The sequence below is a fragment of the Bufo bufo genome, chromosome 1, assembly GCF_905171765.1.
Source record: "Bufo bufo chromosome 1, aBufBuf1.1, whole genome shotgun sequence".
Lineage (NCBI taxonomy): Eukaryota > Metazoa > Chordata > Amphibia > Anura > Bufonidae > Bufo > Bufo bufo.
Window position 1 is genome coordinate 300,206,899 of NC_053389.1, and position 24,026 is coordinate 300,230,924.

At 45.0% G+C, this 24,026-nt stretch overlaps 1 protein-coding gene across 1 annotated transcript in view; it reads right to left on the bottom strand.

Annotated features, from left to right (window-relative positions):
* DELE1 (DAP3 binding cell death enhancer 1) overlaps positions 1-24,026 on the bottom strand; it is a 46,763-nt gene that overhangs the window by 16,938 nt on the left and 5,799 nt on the right. Inside the window, exons 2-3 of the mRNA XM_040440994.1 lie at positions 13,578-13,686; positions 1,370-1,493 (exon numbers count right to left, since the gene is read on the bottom strand). Coding sequence (XP_040296928.1) covers positions 1,370-1,493; positions 13,578-13,686 — 233 coding nt within the window. The remainder of the gene's footprint in view (positions 1-1,369; positions 1,494-13,577; positions 13,687-24,026) is intronic.

The window sequence follows — 24,026 nt, forward strand, 5'->3', positions numbered from 1 at the left end:
CATGCAACCCTCAGCAATGTTCTTGCAGCCCCCACCCATCAGGACACAGGCATTCTACTGATGCAGGACACTGAGTGCCATCCTTAGATGGAAATTCTCTTCTCTCTGCCCTGCACTGATCACTGCAATGACAGGCACAGCGAGGCTGGCAGCGCAGGAGGGGCGCAGTGTCAGGAACGTCTCAGAAGAAAATACCGTTTATGTTTTATTGTGACCATTGGGAGTGGTGTCATCTGAAAATGTGGTCCTTGGAGAAAATTAGGTTGTGCGCTCCTGATATAGCCTGAAGAGGGTTGTTGGCAAGACATACCATATTTTTCGCCTCATAAGACGCACTTTTTCCCCCCACCCCAAAGTGGGGGGGGGGGAATGTCCCTGCGTCTTATGGGGTGAATACTAATGAGCGTTTCCATTATGGAAGCGCTCATTAGTACCGGAGGACCGGGCAGCGGTGAAGACGCTGTACTTACTGCTTCCTGGTCGTCGGCTGTGCACAGCGTGAGGCGCTCTGTGACGTCACGCTGTGCATGCCAGTTCACAGCACAGCTGGAGCAGGAGGAAGATCGCAGGTGGTGAGGAGCGGTGGCGTCCAGGAGCAGGAGAGGTAAGTGTTTTTTAAATTTTATCTGAGGCTGCATAAACTGGGGCTGCATGCATGAGGCTGCATACATGAGGCTGGGGGGCTGATCTGAGGCATGGGGGTCTGATATGAGGTCTGATTGATGGTCTGACCTGAGGTCTAATTAAAAATATTTTTTTCTTATTGTCCTCTAAAATCTAGGTGCATCTTTATAGGGCAAAAATTACGGTACATACTTCATGGGTTGAAACAGATTTATAAACACACCAACATTTATTTTTCAGAAAAATCTGATTAAGGGTCCATTTACACGTCCGCACTTTGGGTCCGGATCCGTTCCGCAATTATGCGGAACGGATGCGGACCCATTCATTTTTAATGAGGACAGAAAAGATGCGGACAAGAATAGGCATGTCTTTTGGGGTTGCGGCCCGGTGTTTTGCAGATCCGCAAAACACTGCGGATGTGGGAATGGACCCTAATAATGCAAATTCAGGAAATGACTTCTGTCAAACTGCTTTACCCTTCCCTAATTTCCACATGGTCTGAATCTCTAAGTTCGAAATAGGACAGACTACTTAAGAGTGGACATGTCCCTAACAACCACTGTGTCCCAGATCACTTGTGCATACAACTCAAGCATAAACTGGAGGAGATGTATTGCTAAAGACTTATGCTGGTGAAGCTTTGACAGACCGAGCCCACAATAGATGGGCGGATGGCAAGGTGTGAGGATGTACATACCCAAAAAGAACTTTACCTCCAGCTCACAGTAAATGTACAACTTACCACTCCAACAGCATCCAGCATGCAGTACCGTGGCAGCTGACCAGTGCAGAACTGAAAGTTCCCTTTTTTCTTCTGTCTCTGTCCATTCTGACCACCGTGTTCACCTGAAGACTGGGAGTTGTAACTGGAAAACAGGAATAATTACATAAGTTACTTATGGAGAAATAGAAGACCTAGTAGCATACATGAAGAGAACACAGCAATAGTAAACACTATACTGTACAAATGCATAACGGCTCAGATTTACTATTCCTGTCCAACTTTACAATGTGTAGAATACGAATCCCAGTCTTAATATCAGGCAAATTTACTATTTAGTTGACCTATAAGTTTGGCGTATTGTAAATTCTGCGCCATATTTAAACCTGAATTCTGTCCTAAAATATATCCGTTCACCAAAATTTTGTCCATGTTTCAGAACTGTGGTATTTTTGCCACTAACTGAGGAGACAGCGGGGAAGTCAGTACGGCAATTACGGACACCGTCTAAAAGTAAAACTGTGCCAAATTTATCCTAGTGGCCGACAGTGGATGATAAATCAGAATGTCTTGTCTAAGTTTATACCTCATATATCTTGGCTGTTTAACTCCACAAATGCACAAGAATGTTGGCACACGGAAAAGCTATTAAGCCACACCCCATTATACATGAAGTAACACCCCCTTTCTGATAAGCCACACCTCTCATCAAAAAAGGCTTATAAAGGTTAGAAAAATGGCTAAAACAATTTCTTTTAGACACTAAGGGAAATTTATCAAACTGGTGTAAAGTAGAACTGGCTTAGTTGCCCATAGCAACCAATCAGATTCCTCCTTTCATTTGGAAAATGAAAGCTGAAATCTGATTGGTTGCTATGGGCAACTAAGCCAGTTCTACTGTACACCAGTTTGATAATTCTCCCCCATTGTGTTTAAAGAGGCTATCCGACCCCTGAAATGCCCCTTCCCCCATATGCCTGGGCCCCTCACACACAATATACTTACATTGCTCCCTGACACCTGCATCGCTCCTGGTCCCCGCACGACTGCCGCTGCTGTCTCCCGTGCGCAGACGAAAACATCCGGTGTCGGGGGGAAGGTTGCAGCCAATGGCAGGCGTCACCCGCAATTCTAGGGAGGCTCGTCCCTGTCTGCCATTGGCTGCCATTCCCCCGCCTTTTTTTATTCACGCACGGGGAGAAGCAACAACGGCCGTGCGGGAACCAGGAGCGGAGCGGGTGCCGGGGAGCAAGGTAAGTATATTGTGTGTGAGGGGCCAGGCATATGGGTAGGGGCATTTCAGGGGTTGGATAACCCCTTTAAAAGAATTAGAATGCAAGCAAATACATGTGATACTGTAGACGACCACTAGAGGCACTGGTAAATAAACGCAAACTGTCTCTTGGCTGAACATGAAGCGGGTTTGAATATGTCTAGTAGTTATTACGAATATACAGATTGTTTATAATTAATTAATGGTATATAATAGATTCATTCTTCAAATGTCGTTCAATGATAAAATTAGAGATGGGACGGGGGATTAGTCGAATTCACAAATCCCTCGAATCTTGCTGGATTTGTGGGATTCGTGGACTCGAATCCCGACGTAATTTGCCTGAAACGAATCCGACGAATCCGGTGGGAGGGACTGGGAGGCGGAGCTGGGGGCCGGTGCGTTCACTGTGCTCCGGCCCCTCCGCTCCAGTAGTTATATAATGTGTAATTCTGATTAATAATCATGCTGCCCCCTCTGTGTGTAGTATAACATTCAATGAATCTTACTTACAGGGCTACTGCTATCGTAATGCAGGCCGGGCAGACGACCGGCGCTTCATTCATAAAGCAGGCGACGCAGGCAGGTGACGTCAGTCAGTGACGCTGCCGCTCGTCTGCCCGGCCGGCTTGCATTACGATAGCAGTAGCCCTGTAAGTAAGATTTATTGAATCATGTAATACTACAGACAGAGGGGGCAGCATGATTATTAATCAGAATTACACATTTTATAACTACTGGAGCGGCAATGGGGGGGGGGGGGGGGGGGGGGGGGGTCTGTGGATGACACTGTTAAGGGGTGGGGGGGTATGTGGATGGCACTGTTATGGGGTGGGGGGGGCTCTGTGGATGGCACTGTTATGGGGTGGGGGGGGGGCTCTGTGGATGGCACTGTTATGGGGTGGGGGGGTCTGTGGATGGCACTGTTATGGGGTGGGGGGGGGTCTGTGGATGGCACTGTTATGGGGTGGGGGGGTCTGTGGATGGCACTGTTATGGGGTGGGGGGGCTCTGTGGATGGCACTGTTATGGGGTGGGGGGGCTCTGTGGATGGCACTGTTATGGGGTGGGGGGCTCTGTGGATGGCACTGTTATGGGGTGGGGGGCTCTGTGGATGGCACTGTTATGGGGTGGGGGGGGGTCTGTGGATGGCACTGTTATGGGGTGGGGGGGGTCTGTGGATGGCACTGTTATGGGGTGGGGGGGCTCTGTGGATGGCACTGTTATGGGGTGGGGGGGGCTCTGTGGATGGCACTGTTATGGGGTGGGGGGGGGCTCTGTGGATGGCACTGTTATAGGATGGGGGGGATCTGTGAATGCCAGGGGGAGAGGTGAGAGGCATTATGATACTACTGGCACATTGGGGGGAGGCACTATGATACGGGCACATTATGGGGGGAGATGGCACTATGATACGGGCACATTATGGGGGGAGGTGGCACTATGATACGGGCACATTATGGGGGGAGGTGGCACTATGATACCGGCACATGGGGGGAGGAGAGAGGCACTCCGCACTTGATACTGGCACATGATTAGGGGGGCATCTATGGGGACACTTACTGGCACATTATTGGGTGGCACTGTGGGGCCACTTCTTATTGGCACATTATTGGGGGGCACTATGGGGGCATCTACTGAGGCCACAAAGAAGGGGTATTTTATATGGGGGCTCTATGTGGTACTAGTATTATCAGGGGTATTATCTGTTTCTGCAGTATAGTATTGGGGAGCACAGCGGAACAGTATTGGGGGTGTTAGGATGATTTGTCCAGAAGATGGGAGGATGATGGAAAAGTAGTAAACTAAGATTTTTTTTTTTGTCAAGCTGCAGAGACGAAAAATGGCTGAAAAATGGTGGTCTGGTCTGAAGGTCTGAAAGGAGAAGATGAGGAAAGAGAACATCTACAAGAGACGTCACTGGATGTAAGAGGTATGTGGCTGTATTACCCTGTATGTTCTGTAGTGATAGGAGCAGGGGTCATAGCAGGGGTCATCGCGGTCATATAGGGTGCGACCGTGACTAGGAGGTGGAGGTTCAGACAAACTGACGCAGTCTGACTTTGTTTCTTACACAGTGCGTTCACACAATTATGTACAGGATTCGTAGGATTCGATATATTCGAGAACCTTTTCGGATTCGGATTCGAAAAAAATTGGATACGTCCCACCTCTAGATAAAATAAAAACAAGTAAAATACTAGCCTATGATGAAACAGTTTGTATATTTCCGTCTAAATTTATTGAGTTATCATATGGTGACCCATTCTTTAAATATGACGGTAAAAGCAGAGATTTTGTGGGGCTGAATATACATTCAGTCAATGATTCACTGGGGATTGAGGACTGCATGATCCTAGTAAAATTTATAGAAAGAAGATATCCCTTATAACTGAATATATAAATCTTCTTTATTTTATTTTTTCACATTTTGCTTACTCTGGGGCTTTACATGAGTGATTTTGAGCTAGACCCGAGAAGGGCTTTTATTCCTGGCTATGAAGCTCAGGAGCAAGGACACAATCATTAAACAGCACAAAACTCTCATTTTACTGGCGAATGGCGTGATACCAATAACCATTATTGCTTTTTGATTTATTTGTTACTGCTCATTACATTCTGTGGAGTGCGTAAGAGGTGACCTTTCTATAAGAACATTGGAAAGCCATTCACCTATTGCTCTCCTGTCAGGATGATTGGTGAAATGGACTTTCCCAAAGCTCTGACAAAGTGACTGCAATTTTGCCATCTTGGTAAATAGAGCTGAAAAAAAAACTACCGGTATATAGAAACATGACCTCTAACTGTGCATTTCTTATTTCTCTCAAATTCATACAACACATGCTGCACATCAACCAACGTCTCCAGGCCAGGTACCCATACCTGCCAAAGAATTATATGTTTTTTTTCTACAGCTCCTATGCAAACCATGTGTCGTCATAGTAACAGACAACAAGCAAACCTTATGTAGTCAGACCTTGCAGTCAGATTGCTTCCTATCTTTCCTCAGAATCTGGCTAACACACCAAATGTATGCTAGCCCAATGCAGGTAACAAATGGAAAAATATAAAATTTAAAGAAAAAAAAAGAAGCATTACTCACCTGACCGATTCCCTGCTGCTGCCTTTCCGGCTACCAGTTCATTGCTGGCCTCCACTTCCTGGTCCCTGCTTGAAATGCAAAAAAAATTTGGAGAGATGCCCGCTCAGCCAATCACTGGCCAGTGACTGGCTAACCAGGCATCTCCTGTATTTTGGTCTGGGACCAGGAAGCAGAGACCAATGGGAAATGTCAGATCCATGAGGTGAGTAATGTTTTTTCTTCTTTTTATTATTATTTTTTTCAACCAATTCTATATATCTATATATAAAAAATTAAACCAGCCAGACAACCCCTTTAAGACATAATGCAAAGTTGATTACATTTTCATTTTGTACGGAGAATACATTTTTTTTTTTGTGAAGATGGACATAGCCTGGGTGCAACACGGGAAGAGACTATCTGTAATATTACAAGATTTCAAGTAGAAGCCTTAACAATTTTATCAGGTGCCACAATGCCCTCATAGCACAGGTAGAGACTCTATAACAGAGCCTTTGCTTCCATTACAGTTTAAGCCACTGGGCTCTCACTTAAAGAGCCCACCAGAAAAAGTTTATGGAGGAGTGAGAATGAAAAAGTGCCCCCATAATAGAGAAAACTTAGAATGGTAAAAGGCCAGAATATTATATCGTCAGCTCCCCATAAGGCCTGCATTACACCAACAGATTATCTGACAGATTTTCTGTCTTACCTAGGGTTGTCACGATACCAAAATTTTGATTCGATTTCGATACCATAAAAAAATATTGTGATACTCTATTCAACCATTCAATACCACGCGAAAAAAATTTAACACCAAAAAAGTCGCATTTTATGGAACGTCTGGACTATATTTTTTGGGGGACAACGTGACAATAAAATGGCAAATGGAGCGTTTTTTTTGTTTTTTTTTCTTCTGTTAGGGCTTCACTACATAGGAGATATTTTTAAATATTTTAATAGTTCACACTTTTTCGGGCGTGGCGATATGTAATATATTAATTTTTTTGTTTACGGTATATATTTTATAGGTAATATTGGTAATAGGTAATATTATTTTTTTTACTTTTTACTTACTATTAGCCCCCTTAGGGGCTAGAACCTGGGATCTTGGAATCCCTTGTCCTATTCACCCGAATAGATCTCTATTAGGGTGAATCGGACTTCACACTCTCCCTGCTGCCCTGTGCATAGTACACACAGCAGCAGGGAGATTACCATGGTAGCCAGGGCTTCAGTAGCGTCCTGGCTGCCATAGTAACCGATCGGAGCCCCAGGATTACACTGCTGGGGCTCTGATCAGAAGCTGCCACTGCACCACCAATGAAGAGGGGAGCGGACCCTGTGGCCACTGCCACCAATGAATATAACAATGGGGGGAGGGGGGGTGCCTGTGGCCAATGCGTCACCAGTGATTATATTAGTTACAATACTGGGGTTTGGGGGGGGGGGGGGGGCACACTGCACCACCAATGAATATAATTAACACATTCATTATTCATTTAAGTGAATATAGTTTATGCCTGAATACAAACGCAGGCTGCGGGTGGCGGTCATATCCCATACCCGGCCTCTATGACTGCGTGCTGCGATCCACCGCAATTAACCCCTCAGGTGCCGCACCTGAAGGGTTAATTGCGGCGGATCGCAGCGCGCAGTCATAGAGGCTGGGTGCAGAGTATGGGATATGGCCGGCAACTGCAGCCTGCGTTTGTATTCAGGCATAAACTATACTCATTGGTGGCGCAGTGTCCACAGCCCCTCCCCTCCTCCTCCCTGCTATCAGTCCATTGGTAGCAGCGGCACAGGGGGGAGGGAAGGGACTGCCTCCTTCTCCCCTGTGCTGCTGAGGAGAACATGGCGCGCGCTGAGCAGTGCGTGCCATGTCAGTGCAGCTCGCGTGTGTCTGCTGGATGAAAGCCCTTTCTTCTTAAAAAGACAAAACAGCGGCGGATCTAGGCACAAAAAGGCGACTAGAGTACAAAGTCTTGGCGCCATTTTGCAATTCTAAGTCGCACTGGCGACCATTTTGGTCTCCATCTGGAGCCCTGCAATAAGAGATGGCCTACAATGATGACTCTAGGCGTAAGAAGTCTGTGACAAAGCAGGATCCAGGGGATCACATCTTAGCAGCATGACCTCTATGGTCTATGCCATCACGAGGCTGCAATACTTATATACAATGTATTCTTGCCACTATAAAAACAAAAATAAACAGCAAAATGCGTCACAAACCATGTAAAATATGTTGCAACAGACTGTTCAGTCCAGTGACCGGCAGCTGTGGAATTTGCTCTCAGGTGACACACCAGACGATTGCACAATAGCACTTTCAAATTCAAGGCCTGTTTTGCATCTTTTTTCACATTTAAAATGTTGTGGCATTAATAACAAGATAACTTTATTCTCTGGGCCAGTATGATTACAGTCATGTCAAATGTGTATAGTTTTGCAACTTTTGTAAAACAAAAACAAAAAAATCAGTTCCCAAAAATGTATTTGTATCGCCGCATGCCAAGACCCTTAATTTTTGTATTTTATTTCGACAGAGCTGTGTGAGGGCTTTGTCTTTGAGGGACGGCTTAGCTCTTCATAGTTTTCATTGGCACCATGTCATTGTTCTTTTTATTCAGTTTTTTATTTTTATTTTTTTTTATGGCGTATAAGCAAAGAACGGCAATTCTGAGGAAATACCAAATATGTGGAGGAGTTATTTCTTTTTAAATTTGTTCCATTTAAAAACTTTCAGGGGAAAAGATTTTTCATATTATTTTTTGTTTACTTGGTAGAAACGGACAGAATCTATTAGGCTGTGCCTCTGGCACTGCCTAACAGGCATTTACAGAATGCAGACATGGAGGCCTTCATTAGACGTCCCTGGCTGTTATGTAAAGGCATCTGCACCCCAAGATGAGCGAAGCGAGCTCCGGATGTTACATGTGAAGTCGTTTAGTTCAAAAATTCGGATTAATACTGTACAGAGATCCGTCTCCGTACAGTATTAAAATGCATGGGCCCTGATAAGCCCAAGTTGTGCGTGACTTCCCTGAGTAACTTTGGTAATTGATTTTTAAAGTGGAAAACCAGGTAGCATTTTCTTCCCGTTTTGCAATACAAGACATGGTAAATCAAATGGTACCACTACAAAATACAACTTATCCTGCAAAAAATGAGCCCTCATATAAATGGAAAATGTAAAAAAAATTATGACTCTTGGAATGTGGAGAGGAAAAAACAACAAAAATGGGCCTGGTACTTAAGGGTTAAGGAAGAGCTGTCCCAGACTGACAACATAATAATGCTACCAAACGTGTCACCTGTCACCTGATACACTGCGAAGTAACCAGGAATTACAGGAAGCACATGAGCATACGTTTACATTGGGTGTGTATACGTTACATGGGGCTGCACCTACTAGGCCAGATTGTAAAGTATAGGCTTTTATACACATTAAAATAGGTTTGTCCGACTTTCTAAAAATAACACCTAGCTCAATAGCACATACTCATTATTTCAGACAGGGTGGACCCCATACATTTCCAATAATTATTTACTTCCTGTCTCTCAGTATACACTCTGGTTCAAGAGGGGGGGAGGACAAAACACTTACGTGGCGCCCTCCTTTTCATCTGCAGATCCATTGATTTCCAGGCTCCTCTTCTGTCATCCAAGATGGCCGCACTGCTTCTCAGATTAAGTGGTGCACACTGTGCATCAAGCTATGTCCTGCTTGTTCAGCCGAACTTGAGCAATGCTGGCCAGTCCAAGGGCAAATGCACGATATGCATCGGGCAGTCTGAGAAGCGTTGCGGCCATCTTGGATGGCAGACGAGGAGCCAGGGAACTGGTGGAAATGCAGCTGAAAAGATGCAAAAAAAGGGCACCATGTAAGTGTTCTGTTCGATCTCCAGTAGGGCTGCACGATATGGGAATTTTGTGCGATTGCGATTAGGGCCCTAAAAATTGCGATAACGGTATGCGATGCGATATTTTAAAGGGAATTGTGCTAGAGGTCTATTTGCTTGGATTTTCCCATATGAGCCGCTGACGCGGCTGGGTATGACGCCGTTATGTGGGGGATCTGGGGAGGACGCCGTTATGTGGGGGATCTGGGGAGGACGCCGTTATGTGGGGGATCTGGGGAGGACGCCGTTATGTGGGGGATCTGGGGAGGCCGCCGTTATGTGGGGGATCTGGGGAGGACGCCGTTATGTGGGGGATCTGGGGAGGACGCCGTTATGTGGGGGATCTGGGGAGGACGCCGTTATGTGGGGGATCTGGGGAGGATGCCGTTATGTGGGGGATCTGGGGAGGACGCCTTTATGTGGGGGATCTGGGGAGGACGCCTTTATGTGGGGGATCTGCGGAGGACGCCGTTATGGGGGATCTGCGGAGGACGCCGTTATGGGGGATCTGCGGAGGACGCCGTTATGGGGGATCTGCGGAGGACACCGTTATGGGGGACCTGCGGAGGACACCGTTATGGGGGACCTGCGGAGGACACTGTTATAGGGGATGCGTGTCACTGTCACGCTCCTCCCACTTAATTCAGAAAGCAGGAGCGTGACTAAGTGACGTCAGTCACGCGCCGGCCGGCCACCTCGCTCGCTCCCGCATGCTGCAGTGCATTCATCGTGAAAGTACAGAGGCTGGCCATTTTATCAATAGGACAGAGGACATTTTATCAATAGGGGCCCCTTCATATATAATCGCGGCATTTTCGGGTCGGCCGAATCGCCAAATCGCATTTGCCGATTATCGCGATTCGATTATTTTTGCGATATATCATGCAGCCCTAATCTCCAGTTAATGTTTTTTTTCTCCTGGACTAAAAGGTTCACTTTAAAGCGGTTATCCCATGATTATTGTAAAATAATTAAAATCAGACATCATATAGTACATGACAATCTCTTTCTAATAAAGCTAGAACCAGCCCTGTCCCCCACATAGATCCAGAGATCTCCACATTCATTGCTCTACTAGGTTTATATCAAGCTGACCGCTCAAGGGGAGTGTCTTTTTGCTGCAGCTCCGGAGGCGTGTCCATGCTCTCCCTATCACAACTCAGGAGGCAGTTGAAGGATGAAACTGAGCATGTGCGGCCTTCTCAGTGAGCAGGACAAAGAAATAAGAAAACAGGTGGCGCTATACAGATACATTTTATTGAATAACTCAGTGGCTATGCTAAATTTTTAATTACATGCAATTACAAATCAATTCAGATCAAGGTGCTGGTTTGAAAACTGTAGAATATTTTTTTGTGGGACAACCCCTTTAAGATGTTGGAGGGCCAAGGGGTCCTTTTATGAACTATGACTGATTTATGAAATTATGGTAGGGGTATCATAATGTAACACTGGAAAAAGATTTTATTAATGGGGGATTGATTTATTTATTTTACTAGGGGGGTATTACAGATATATATGTGGGCTATTTTAAAAATTCACATGACCTAGGACTTATTGTTTATGGGGTACATACATTATATTATGCATGCACAAGTATACAGTATGAAGAATTAATACAGATGAGGGTGACTGATCAGGAGTGTGATTTGACAGTATGCGTTCCGTTACACAGTGTGGCACTAAGCACCCATCACAATATACACAGTTTATTAGTAGATATAATGTGGCTGTGGCTTAACGTGTAGAAATCTGTCATAGATGTAGGCTAGCCATCATCTTTACAGATACAAGTAGGAATACAGGGTCTCCTCCGGGTAAGAAGGTGGTTGCAGTGGCACCATAATATTTCTGCAGTGCGGGATGCTGATTTACATGACTGTGGGCACAACTTCCAATTAGATGATGGAGTGAGTGACAGCCCTACGGTTTACCTGATGAGCGAGGCACTCACTCTTCATGAGAATGGGGCATTGCGACTAGCAGCAGGGAGGAAGCAGTTACATGTTACGCATCATCCTGTGTTCCTGGGCCCGGCATGGATCTACTTACATCCTAAAGGGTAAGCTATGATATTCTATTTATTGGTGTGGACTTACATACATCTTTAGACCCTTTCCCCCGAAGATGCACCAGTGAAACACGTGTTATGGTACAGAGCTACATTTTAGTCTGTATGGAGACGTTATCTACCAAGTGGGGTCTCTGTAGGGTTTTTATACATGTGCACAATTGAGGTTAAACTAGGAGGTCCCACTTAGACACTAGATGGAGCATCTTGAAGACAAGAAAAATAGTAGTAAGGCTAATAATTTCGAGTAATTGATTTAAGTATACTTTTTTAGAAACCAGACAGTAGCTGGGGTGATACAGTGCATTGAAAGAGTATGCATACTCTATGAACATTTCCACATTTTTTCACGTTACACCCAAAAACTTAAATGTATTTTATCGGGATTTTATGTGAAAGACCAGCACAAAGTAGCAAGTATGTGTGACGAGAAAAGAAAATTATACATGGTTTTCAACATTTTTTATAAATAAAAATCTGGTAGGTGTGGAGGGCATTTGTATTCAGCTTCCCTGAGTTAACACTTTGTAGGGCCACGTTTTGCTGCAATTACAGCTACAAGTCTTTTGGGGTATGTCTCCACCAGCTTGGCACATCTAGAGGCTGAAATATTTGCCCATTCTTCTTTGTAAAATAGCTCAGTAGGATTGGATGGAGAGCATCTGTTAGCAGCAATTTTCAGGTCTTGCCACAGATTCTCAATGGTATTCAGGTCTAGGTCATTCAAACACATGGATCTGCTTTGATCTAAAGTAACCATTCCATTGTAGGTCTGGCTGTATGTGTACGGTCATTGTCTTGATGGAAAGTAAATGTCTGCCCCAGTCTCAAGTCTTTTGCAGCCTCTAACAGGTTTCCCTCCAGTATTTAGCTCCATCTATCATCCCATTAATGCTGACTAGCTTCCCTGTCTGTGCTGAAGAATAGCATCCCCACAGCATGATGCGACCACCACCATATTTCATGGTGGAGATAATGTGTTAGTTTTCCACCACACATAGCGTTTTCACATTAAGGCCAAAAAGTTCAACTTTGGTCTCATCTGACCAGAGCACCTTTTTCCACACATTTGCTGGGTCTCCTACATGGGTTGTAGCAAACAGGACTTCTTATGCCTTGCTTTCAAAAATTACTTTCTTCTTGTCACTCTTCCATAAAGGCCAGATCTGTGGAGTACACGACTAATACATGTCCTGTGGACAGATTCTTCCACCTGAGCTGTGGATCTCTGCAGCTCTTCATCAGCAGCCTCTTGGCTGCTTCTCTAGTTAGTGCTCTGCTTACTTGGGCTATCAATTTAGGGGGACAGCCATGTGTTAGTAAGTTTGCAGTTGTGCCATACTCCTTCCTGTTTCGGATGATGGATTAAACAGTGCTCCGTGAGATGTTCAGAGCTTGGGATATTTTTTTATAACCTAACCCCGCTTTACAATTCTCCACAACTTTATCCCTGACCTGTCTGGTGTGTTCCTTGGTTTTCATGATGCAGTTTGATCACTAATGTTCTCTAACAAACCTCTGAAGACTTCACAGACCATCTGTAGTTATACTGAGAATTTATAACACACAGGTGGACTCTAACTACTAGTTAGGTGACTTCTGAAGGCAATTGGTCACACTGGATTATATTTAGGGGTATCAGATTACAGGGGGGCTGAATACAAACACACACACCACACTTCAGATTTAAATTTTTTATATTATTTATGTATTATTTTCTTTTCACTTCACACATTCTTTGTGCTGGTCTATCACATAAAATCCCATTAAAATACATTTAGGTTTTTGGGTGTAACGTGAAAAAAAGTGGAAATGTTCAAGGGCTATGAATACTTTTTCAAGGCACTGTACCCCCCACAGTTATTTGTCAAATTTACCATTTAGGCATTTTCCACGTACCTTCTGCTACCTGCATTCTGTCCCAAGGGAATCAAGGAGGAAGGGTTCAGTGTTTCAGCTTCCCCATGTACACAGCCCTGGACGTTGGCTGCATGGAAGCGGTTCAGGGCTGAAAAAAAAAAAAAAGGACCATGTTACTACAACATAATCGCTATGTCCAATTTACATACATGTATGCAGAGAAGGAATTGTAGGAAACATTCTCCTATATATACAGGGGGAAGAGTTATTTTGTAGGTTAATACTAAAGGTGTATTTTTTTTTTATGTTTAACAAAACTGTGGAACTTTACCAATTTCAACATTTCTGCTTACCGACACGCTAAAAAAACATGCTCTCATCATGTCCAACGCACAATGGTAAGGGCTCAATAGAAGCGAGCTCTAATACAGAGTTCTGCAGCTGAAATCCTTGATACTATCAGGAAAAGCTGTGGGTGCCCACAATGATGTCCTTCTACTGCAATGCTGGGGTCACACTTGGTTCAGAAGTTCAGGTTCACAATGGTGTCAAATAATGAATGAAAGAGCAACTGACAGCAGGATCAACCCTATTAAACCAGGCATACTTCCTGGTAGAGTTGATTCTGTTGATTAAAATGATAGTTGTTTTGTGAAAATTGACGGTGGCATTCCTGAGAAAATACGATTTTTATTCTTTATGCCAGTGAGGGCTTCAGTGCACTGAGGGGTATAGCTAGCACTGGAAAGCTGAGGAGCTCAGAGAGGCTAGCCCCGCCCCCAGTGCACTGAAGCCCACACTTGCATAAAGAATAAGGCCTCATGCACACGACTATGACTGTATATATAGCTGCGGACCCGCAAAATACAGATACCTGTCATGATCCCGCACTTTCCTCAGTCCCTATTAGGTCCCTTTCACACGAGCGAATATTCCGCGCGGGTGCAATGCGTGATGCGAACGCAATCCAGACCCATTCATTTCAATGGGGCTGTGCACATGAGCGTTGGTTTTCACGCATCACTTGTGCGTTGCGTGAAAATCGCAGCATGTTCTATATTCTGCGTTTTTCACGCGACGCTGGCCCCATAGAAATGAATGGGGCTGCGTGAAAATTACATCTCATCCGCAAGCAAGGGCAGATGTGATGCGTTTTTAACAGATGGTTGCTAAGGGTATTTTCACACTTGCGGCAGGACGGATCCGACAGGCTGTTCACCATGTCGGATCCGTCCTGCGGCTGTTTCGCCGTGCCCCCGGGCCGCCGCTCCGTCCCCATTGACTATAATGGGGATGGGGGCGGAGCTCCGGCGCAGCACGGCGGTGCACGGCTTAAGGCCGCCGGACTAAAATTACTGCATGTCAGGTTTTTTAGTCCGGCGGCTTTCTCCGTGCACCGTCGTGCTGCGCCGGAGCTCCGCCCCCATCCCCATTATAGTCAATGGGGACGGAGCGGGGGCACGGCGAACAGCCACAGGACGGATCCGACATGGTAAACAGCATGTCGGATCCGTCCTGCCGCAAGTGTGAAACTAGCCTAAGGGATGTTGTTTGTATACCTTCAGTTTTGTATCACGCGCGTGCAAACCACATTAAATCAGATTGCACCCGCGCGATAAAAACTGAGCAACTGAATGCGATCACATACAAAACTGAATGACCTTGCTTGCGAAATCGCCCATTTTTCACTGAACGCATCCGGACCCAATCCGAACACGCTCGTCTGCAAGTGGCCTTATAGAAATGCCTATTCTTTTCCGCAAAATGGACAAGAATAGGACATGTTCTATCATTTGCGGAATGAAGGTACCCCGGACATTATGGAGTGGTACACATGGCAATACTTGCATTGCCTGTCTATGGGAGGTCAGTTCTCTGCCCAGTGATTAGGGGCTATTTTTAGTCAAGAGGTTTTGGAGGGAAAATGTTCCCGCTCTCCTCTGAGGAGAATTTTAATTCTGCCCGGTGATGTTCTTAATTGGTCATCTTAATGACTTATGATGTTGCTGGGATCGGGCAAAGTTTGCCCGAGCCCTGGTGACAGTGAATCATTGGTGGATTAGTGGGGTTGGGGGGCTATAAGTGTCCAGGCTCCGCGGGCTGGTTTGCCTCTTTGCCTCACCTGCCCTGGGAGCCTGGACCAGTTTGTTCTCCGCCCCAATTTTGTTTGTAAAGTCGAGGTCTGTGCAGGGTGGTTGATATAGTCATCCCGGGATGGGATGGACTCTGATGTATTGATGGTTTATGACTAGGCTCATGGTGTTTATATGGTTAATAGTTTGAGTATATATTAAAGTTGGTTTGAGTTTAAATAAACAGGCCTCGGCTTATCTCCACTCTCTAGGCTCGTGTTTTTATTGCATTAAGGTTCTAGAATACATAATAAGAAATATTATTTTTTTTATTATTGTGTGTTTGGGAGCATGAGCCATGTATTGCCATGGTCACACAGAAGCGGCCCCACAGTAATGAGTAGGTCTGCGTCCGAACTGTATACAGAAATAGGGTCGTGTGCATGAGGCCCACAAGTCTATTCTCAGGAATCCTGCATCTGATTTTCCAAGGACAGGTATCCTTTTGATCAGTAGAATCGACTCATTAGGGTTTATAGGGTGGATCCTGTTGACAGGTGCTCTTCAAAGGGGTATTCCAGTAGGTAAAATTTATCCTGTGGATATGGGATAACTTTTACCTACTGGAATAGGGTCCATTCACACGTCCGTAGTACATTGTGGATCCGTAATACAACCGGCCAGCACCCCCATAGAAATGCCTATTCTTGTCCGCAATTGCGGACAAGAATAGGACATGTTCAATTTTTTCCCGGAGCCGTAAACCGGAAGATCGATGGCGTACTCCGGAAATGTGGATGGGGACAGCACAGTGTGTGCTGTCTGCATCCATTCCGTCCCCATAGAGAGTGAATGGATCCGCACCCGTTCCGCAATTTGCGGACCCATTTTGACGGACGTGTGAATGAAGCCTTGCTACAAAATCACGGTGACAACTTTATTTCACTGTGATTTTGGAGTAAAAAGGTCACAGAGAGGCACGGAGCATTATCAGTCATGTTACTGCTCCGTGTCTCTGCTGTCCGCAGCGGGTCTTGGCTGACACGCACAACATCCGCTGGTGTGAAAGAGCCCTAAGTCATACCATTCTGACTTTTTTTTTTATATTCAACTTGCAGGATAACAGGCTGAACTGGACGGACGGATGTCTTTTTTTCAGCCTTATAAACTATGGGGGAGATTTATCAAACTGGTGTAAAGTAGAACTGGCTTAGTTACCCATAGCAACCAATCAGATTCCACCTTTCATTTTCCAAAGGAGCTGTGAAAAATGAAAGGTGGAATCTGATTGGTTGCTATGGGTAACTAAGCCAGTTCTACTTTACACCAGTTTGATAAATTTCCCCCTATGTTACTATGTTAATTGACTGGACAACCCCTTTTAAGCTTTATAAAAAAAAAACATAAAAAACAAACTTAAAAAACGTACTAATTTACTGAATGTTTGATGGCCCTCGTTCCTGGCCATCTGGTGACTTCATATCTTGATTCTATTTAGCCTGATGCCCGACCTCCTTAAGAGCGTAAAAGTGTGTAAACTATTTGTTTCTTTTATGTAGTGCTCATAACACTTTTATACTCTAATGATAGATGATACACAGTTGTGATATGAATATTTAATGGCCGCCCTGTGTGAGAATAAACTATTAATGGACTGAGCCATTTAGAAGACTGCTCGGCTAGTTTAATCATACAGTAAGGAAATCGCCCTGGCACAGGCCGTATATCGCGCTGTAATTACAAACTCTATACAGATGGTCGTCCATCCAGAGATTAGCAGACGGGATGTGGGAGCCGCCGCAGCCATAAAATACGTGCCAAGTGCTTTTTATCATTCATTACTGGAACAGGCAAAGTAATTAATCCCCAATCTACAAAGATAGACCCTTAGAATTGGGATCACTAGACATTTAGGCCTCATGCACATGACCGTATGTATTTTGCGCAAAATACAGATGATGTCCGTGTTGCGCTTTTTTTGCGGACCCATTGACTTCAACGGGTCCGGGGTCCGCATTTCGCATCTGGAACATGATCTAAGCACACATCGTTTAGCAGAATGGACATACGGATGCAGAAAGCACACGGATCATTTTGGCTGCAAAATGCGGTTCATGGGTTGATGAAGTCAATGGGTCTGCAAAAAAGAAAAACGATGCAACACAGATGTCTTCCGTATTTTGGCGATTTGCAGACCGCAAAATACACACGGTCGTGTGAATGGTGAATGTACCCTTAGGCTGTCGGTATATGACAACCTTGTTGCGCAGCAGTGTCAAAGCCTAATGGAAGTGAACGGGGTGGCAGCACAACTTGTCGCAATTCTGGGGTCACGGCGACTTGCAGATTTTGCAGAGGATTCAATGCGTAGTTCGCTGCAGAAGATCTGCGGATTATCACAGCAGCTCTGCCTACCTTTATGTAATGCAGCCTGACATTAAAGGCATTATCCAATTTCTCAAACCCCCTCACATGTGTCGGGCCCCTCACTGGTAATATACTTACCCCGCTCCTGCCCCCCGCACTGCCGCTGCTGCTTCTCCCTGCACACGACTTAAAACATCCAGTGTCCAGGGGGGGAAGCATTTAATGGCAGGGACAGGGACGAGCCTCTGTAGCGTCACCCGCGATGCTAGGGAGGCTCTTCCCCGTCCCTGCTTGCCATTGGCTGCTCCCCCCCCCCCCCCTCGACACCGGATATTTTCATCCCTGTGCAGGGAGAAGCAGCAGCGGTGCAGGGACCAGGAGGGGCGCCGGGAGCGGGGTAAGTATATATTACCGGTGAGGGGCCCGGCACATGTGTGTGTATGTGGGATGGGGGTAGTTTGAGAAATTGGACAACCCCTTTAAGGCTGGGTTCACACGGGCGTTGCGGGAAAAGGTGCAGGTGCGTTGTGGGAACATGCACGATTTTTCCACGCGAGTGCAAAACATTGTAATGTGTTTTGCACACGCGTGAGAAAAATCAGCATGTTTGGTACCCAAACCCGAACTTCTTCACAGAAGTTCGGGTTTGGGTTAGGTGTTGTGTAGATTGTATTATTTTCCCTTATAACATGGTTGTAAGAATACAATAAGATGGTTGTAAGAGTACAATAGCGCTGGAGGGGTTAAAAAAATATTAATTTAACTCACCTTAATCCACTTGCTCACCGTAATCCACTTCTGTCTTCTTCTTTGCTGTGTACAGGAAAAGGACCTGTGGTGACGTCACTCCGGTCATCACATGGTCCATCACCATGGTAAAAGATCATGTGATGGACCATGTGATGACCGGAGTGACGTCACCACAGGTCCTTTTCCTGTACACAGCAAAGAAGAAGACAGAAGAGATGCCGGATGCGCAAGCAAGTGGATTAAGGGGAGTTAAATTATTTTATTTATTTTTTTAACCCTTCCAGCGCTATTGTACTATGCATTCTGTATTAAGAATGCTATTATTTTCCCTTATAACCATGTTATAAGGGAAAATAATAATGATCAGGTCTCCATCCCGATCGTCACCTAGCAACCGTGCATGAAAATTGCACCGCATCCACACTTGCTTGCGGATGCTTGTGATTTTCACCCAGCCCCATTCACTTCTATAGGGCCTGCGTTGCGTGATAAACGCACAATATAGAGCATGCTGCGATTTTCACGCAATGCATAAGTGATGCGTGAAAATCACAGCTCATGTGCACAGCCCCATTGAAATGAATGGGTCCGGATTCAGTGCGGGTGCAATGCGTTCACCTCCGGCATTGCACCCGCGCGGAAATCTCGCCCGTGTGAACTCAGCCTAAGTTTTTTTATTTTTTATTTTAATTGATGACCTCTCCATGTCAAAGAGGTCCCTTCTATTCACCCTAAGTTTTTTCTGTGCTGAAAAACACCAGATGCAGAATCAGCTCCAGGATTCCTTGTGGTTTTTTAGGGCTTATGCAAATCATGGATCCGCAAAACACAGATTCCTGCCGAGTACATGCCGCCATTTTTTTTATTCCTGCAGAAATGTCCTATCATTGTCCGCAAAACAAACAGAAATAGGACATGTTCTATCTTTTTTGCGGGGCTGCAGAACGGACTTATGGATGCAGACAACACATGGATCAGATGCGAACCAAAACTACAGCCGTGTACATCAGCCCTTAGGATGCGGTTTTTATTTAGACGCAGTTTTTCCCAAATTTTTTATGTGGTTTTCATCCTGCCTATTTCAAGAGCCTCAGGATGTGGATTCTGCGTCAATAACGGACATAATCTCTTTTTTCTGCGCAGCGGTTTTTAAAACCAGGAATGGAAAAAAGCACAATAGAAATGAATGCGGTTTTCCCATAGAATTTATTGGAAATGTATTGCAAGCATTTTTGGTGTGTTTTGGGTGTGGAATCTGTGCCAAAATCCAGAGGAAAAACTCTGTGAACATACCCTTAGCGTGATTTCTGCATGGAAACGACTTTTAAAGGGGTTGTCCGCGACACAACCTGATCTGCACTCATTTACCATGAATGAGTGGAGCATTGAAGATTTTCACGCTCAGATGCTCCCCCTTGCCCTGCGCTGTATCGTGCAGGACAAGGGCTGTTTGTGTACATTTGGACACTGCTAGGTGGAGGCTTCCACCTAGCAGTGAGCCCGGGAACGTCACTGGCTCTAATGGGTGGTCTTTAGCGCTGCCCTAGACTGTAAAAACAGCCTAGGGCAGCGCTAAAGACCGCCCATTAGCGCCAGTGACATCACCAGACTCACTGCTAGGAGGAAGCCTCCGCCAACTTACCCATGGAGAGCCTGGTACGTTACCGGATCTAATAAAAATTCCCTTACCCTGCACGATGCTACACATGGCAATACATGGCATATTATGCCTACCTATAACAAACCATAATACATGCATACCTTAACCACCTCAGCCCCCAGTGCTTAAACACCCTTAATGACCAGACCACTTTTTACAATTCTGCACTACACTATTTTCACCGTTTATTGCTCGGTCATGCAACTTACCACCCAAATGAATTTTACCTCCTTTTCTTCTCACTAATAGAGCTTTCATTTGGTGGTATTTCATTGCTGCTGACATTTTTACTTTTTTTGTTATTAATCGAAATTTAACGATTTTTTTGCAAAAAAATGACATTTTTCACTTTCAGTTGTAAAATTTTGCAAAAAAAACGACATCCATATATAAATTTTGCTCTAAATTTATTGTTATACATGTCTTTGATAAAAAAAAAAATGTTTGGGTAAAAAAAAAAATGGTTTGGGTAAAAGTTATAGCGTTTACAAACTATGGTACAAAAATGTGAATTTCCGCTTTTTGAAGCAGCTCTGACTTTCTGAGCACCTGTCATGTTTCCTGAGGTTCTACAATGGCCAGACAGTACAAACACCCCACAAATGACCCCATTTCGGAAAGTAGACACCCCAAGGTATTCGCTGATGGGCATAGTGAGTTCATCAAACTTTTTATTTTTTGTCACAAGTTAGCGGAAAATGATGATTTTTTTTTTTTTTTGTTTTCTTACAAAGTCTCATATTTCACTAACTTGTGACAAAAAAAAAAAAACTTCCATGAACTCACTATGCCCATCAGCAAATACCTTGGGGTGTCTTCTTTCCAAAATTGGGTCACTTGTGGGGTAGTTATACTGCCCTGGCATTCTAGGGGCCCAAATGTGTGGTAAGGAGTTTGAAATCAAATTCTGTAAAAAATGACCTGTGAAATCCAAAAGGTGCTCTTTGGAATATGGGCCCCTTTGCCCACCTAGGCCACAAAAAAGTGTTACACATGTGGTATCTCCGTATTCAGGAGAAGTTGGGGAATGTGTTTTGGGGTGTCATTTTACATATACCCATGCTGGGTGAGAGAAATATCTTGGCAAAAGACAACTTTTCCCATTTTTTTATACAAAGTTGGCATTTGACCAAGATATTTCTCTCACCCAGCATGGGTATATGTAAAATGACACCCCAAAACACATTCCCCAACTTCTCCCGAGTACGGCGATACCACATCTGTGACACTTTTTTGCAGCCTAGATGCGCAAAGGTGCCCAAATTCTTTTTAGGAGGGCATTTTTAGACATTTGGATACCAGACTTCTTCTCAAGCTTTGGGGCCCCTAAAATGCCAGGGCAGTATAAATACCACACATTTGACCCCATTTTGGAAAGAAGACACCCCAAGGTATTCAATGAGGGGCATGGCGAGTTCATAGAAAAAAAAAAATTTGGCACAAGTTAGCGGAAATTGATTTTTTAGATTTTTTTTCTCACAAAGTCTCCCTTTCCGCTAACTTGGGACAAAAATTTCAATCTTTCATGGACTCAATATTCCCCTCAGCGAATACCTTGGGGTGTCTTCTTTCCAAAATGGTGTTATTTGTGGGGTGTTTGTACTGCCCTGGCATTTGAGGGTCTCCGCAATCATTACATGTATGCCCAGCATTAGGAGTTTCTGCTATTCTCCTTATATTGAGCATACGGGTAATGAGATTTTTTTTTTCCGTTCAGCCTCTGGGCTGAAAGAAAAAAATGAACGGCACAGATTTCTTCATTCGCATCAATCAATGTGGATGAAAAAATCTCTGCCAAAAAAAAGAAAAAGGAGGGGAAAGGCGTCTGCCAGGACATAGGAGCTCCGCCCAACATCCATACCCACTTAGCTCGTATGCCCTGGCAAACCAGATTTCTCCATTCACATCAATCGATGTGGATGAATAAATCCTTGCCGGGATTTTTTTTTTTATATATACAAAGTGTTTGCCAAAGTATATGAACACCGCCACCTCCTCAGCTCATATGCCTCGGCAAACGTATCTTTTACTGCAGAGGAGAAATCTCGTCTTGCAGCGCCGCATACACCGACTTGCGTGTAATCTGACAGCAGCGCAATGCTTCTGTCAGAATGCACATCAGTGCTGCAGCTAGTCGATCGGTTGGTCCATCTGGAAGGTAAAAAAAACAAAACAAAAAAGAAAAAACCAGGCCGCAACGCAATAAATTTATTAACTTTTGAACAGAACATATAAACTTTTTTTTAACTTTTTTAACTGAACGTTAAAAAAAAAATTACCGGTAAGTAAAAAAGTTTTTTTTTTTTACCTTTATAGAACAAACCTCTCCTTCCCCATGGGACAATGTGCAAATCGCCCAAAGATGTGGCGAAGTACGTTATGCACTTTATCCCAGGTGAAAGGAGAGGTTTGCAGCAGCTGTGAGTAAAAGGGCCCTAATAGCCCTGTGTGCCTGTCCTGTGAGATGCAATCCCTATGCTAAGTGTACCTGTGTGTGGTACTTCCGGAAACACTCACCATAGCATAGGGCAGGGTGGTCAGGACAGTCAGGACAGAAATAGCGGGTGTCACGCCTTATTCCACTCCTTCTACAGACACAACATTTTTTTCGGGGTGACGGTTGGGTTGAGGTACCAGGAACGACACTGGGGAAATGTCGCTCGTGTAGACGGCTAATTACACTGGTGGTTGGGGCCACGGAACCTCCTGGATACAGGAGGTTCTCGATGATCTCTTCCTGGAATTTGAGGAAGGATCGTGTTCTCCCAGCCTTACTGTAGAGAACAAAACTATTATACAGAGCCAATTGAATTAAATATACAGACACCTTCTTATACCAGCGTCTGGTGCGTCGGGAAACTAAATAGGGAGCCAACATCTGGTCATTGAAGTCCACCCCTCCCATGAGCGCATTATAGTCGTGGACAGAGGGGCTTTTCAATGACACAGGTTGCCCTTTCAATTTGGATTGTCGTGTCTGCGTGAATGGAGGAGAGCATGTAAACGTCACGCTTGTCTCTCCATTTCACCGCGAGCAGTTCTTCGTTACACAAGGCAGCCCTCTCCCCCCTTGCAAGACGGGTGGTAACGAGCCGTTGGGGGAAGCCCACGCGACTAGTTTGCGCGGTGCCACAGGCGCAAATCTGTTCTAGAAACAAATGCTTAAAGAGGGCCACACTTGTGTAAAAATTGTCCACATAAAGATGGTACCCCTTGCCGAATAAGGGTGACACCAAGTCCCAGACTGTCTTCCCACTGCTCCCCAGGTAGTCAGGGCAACCGACCGGCTCCAGGGTCTGATCTTTTCCCTCATAGATCCGAAATTTGTGGGTATAGCCTGTGGCCCTTTCACAGAGCTTATACAATTTGACCCCATACCGGGCACGCTTGCTTGGGATGTATTGTTTGAAGCCAAGGCGCCCGGTAAAATGTTTAGGGACTCGTCTACGCAGATGTTTTGCTCAGGGGTATACAAATCTGCAAATTTCTGGTTGAAATGGTCTATGAGGGGCCGAATTTTGTGGAGCCGGTCAAAAGCTGGGTGGCCTCTGGGACGAGAGGTGGTGTTGTCGCTAAAATGCAGGAAACGCAGGATGGTCTCAAATCGTGTCCTGGACATAGCAGCAGAGAACATGGGCA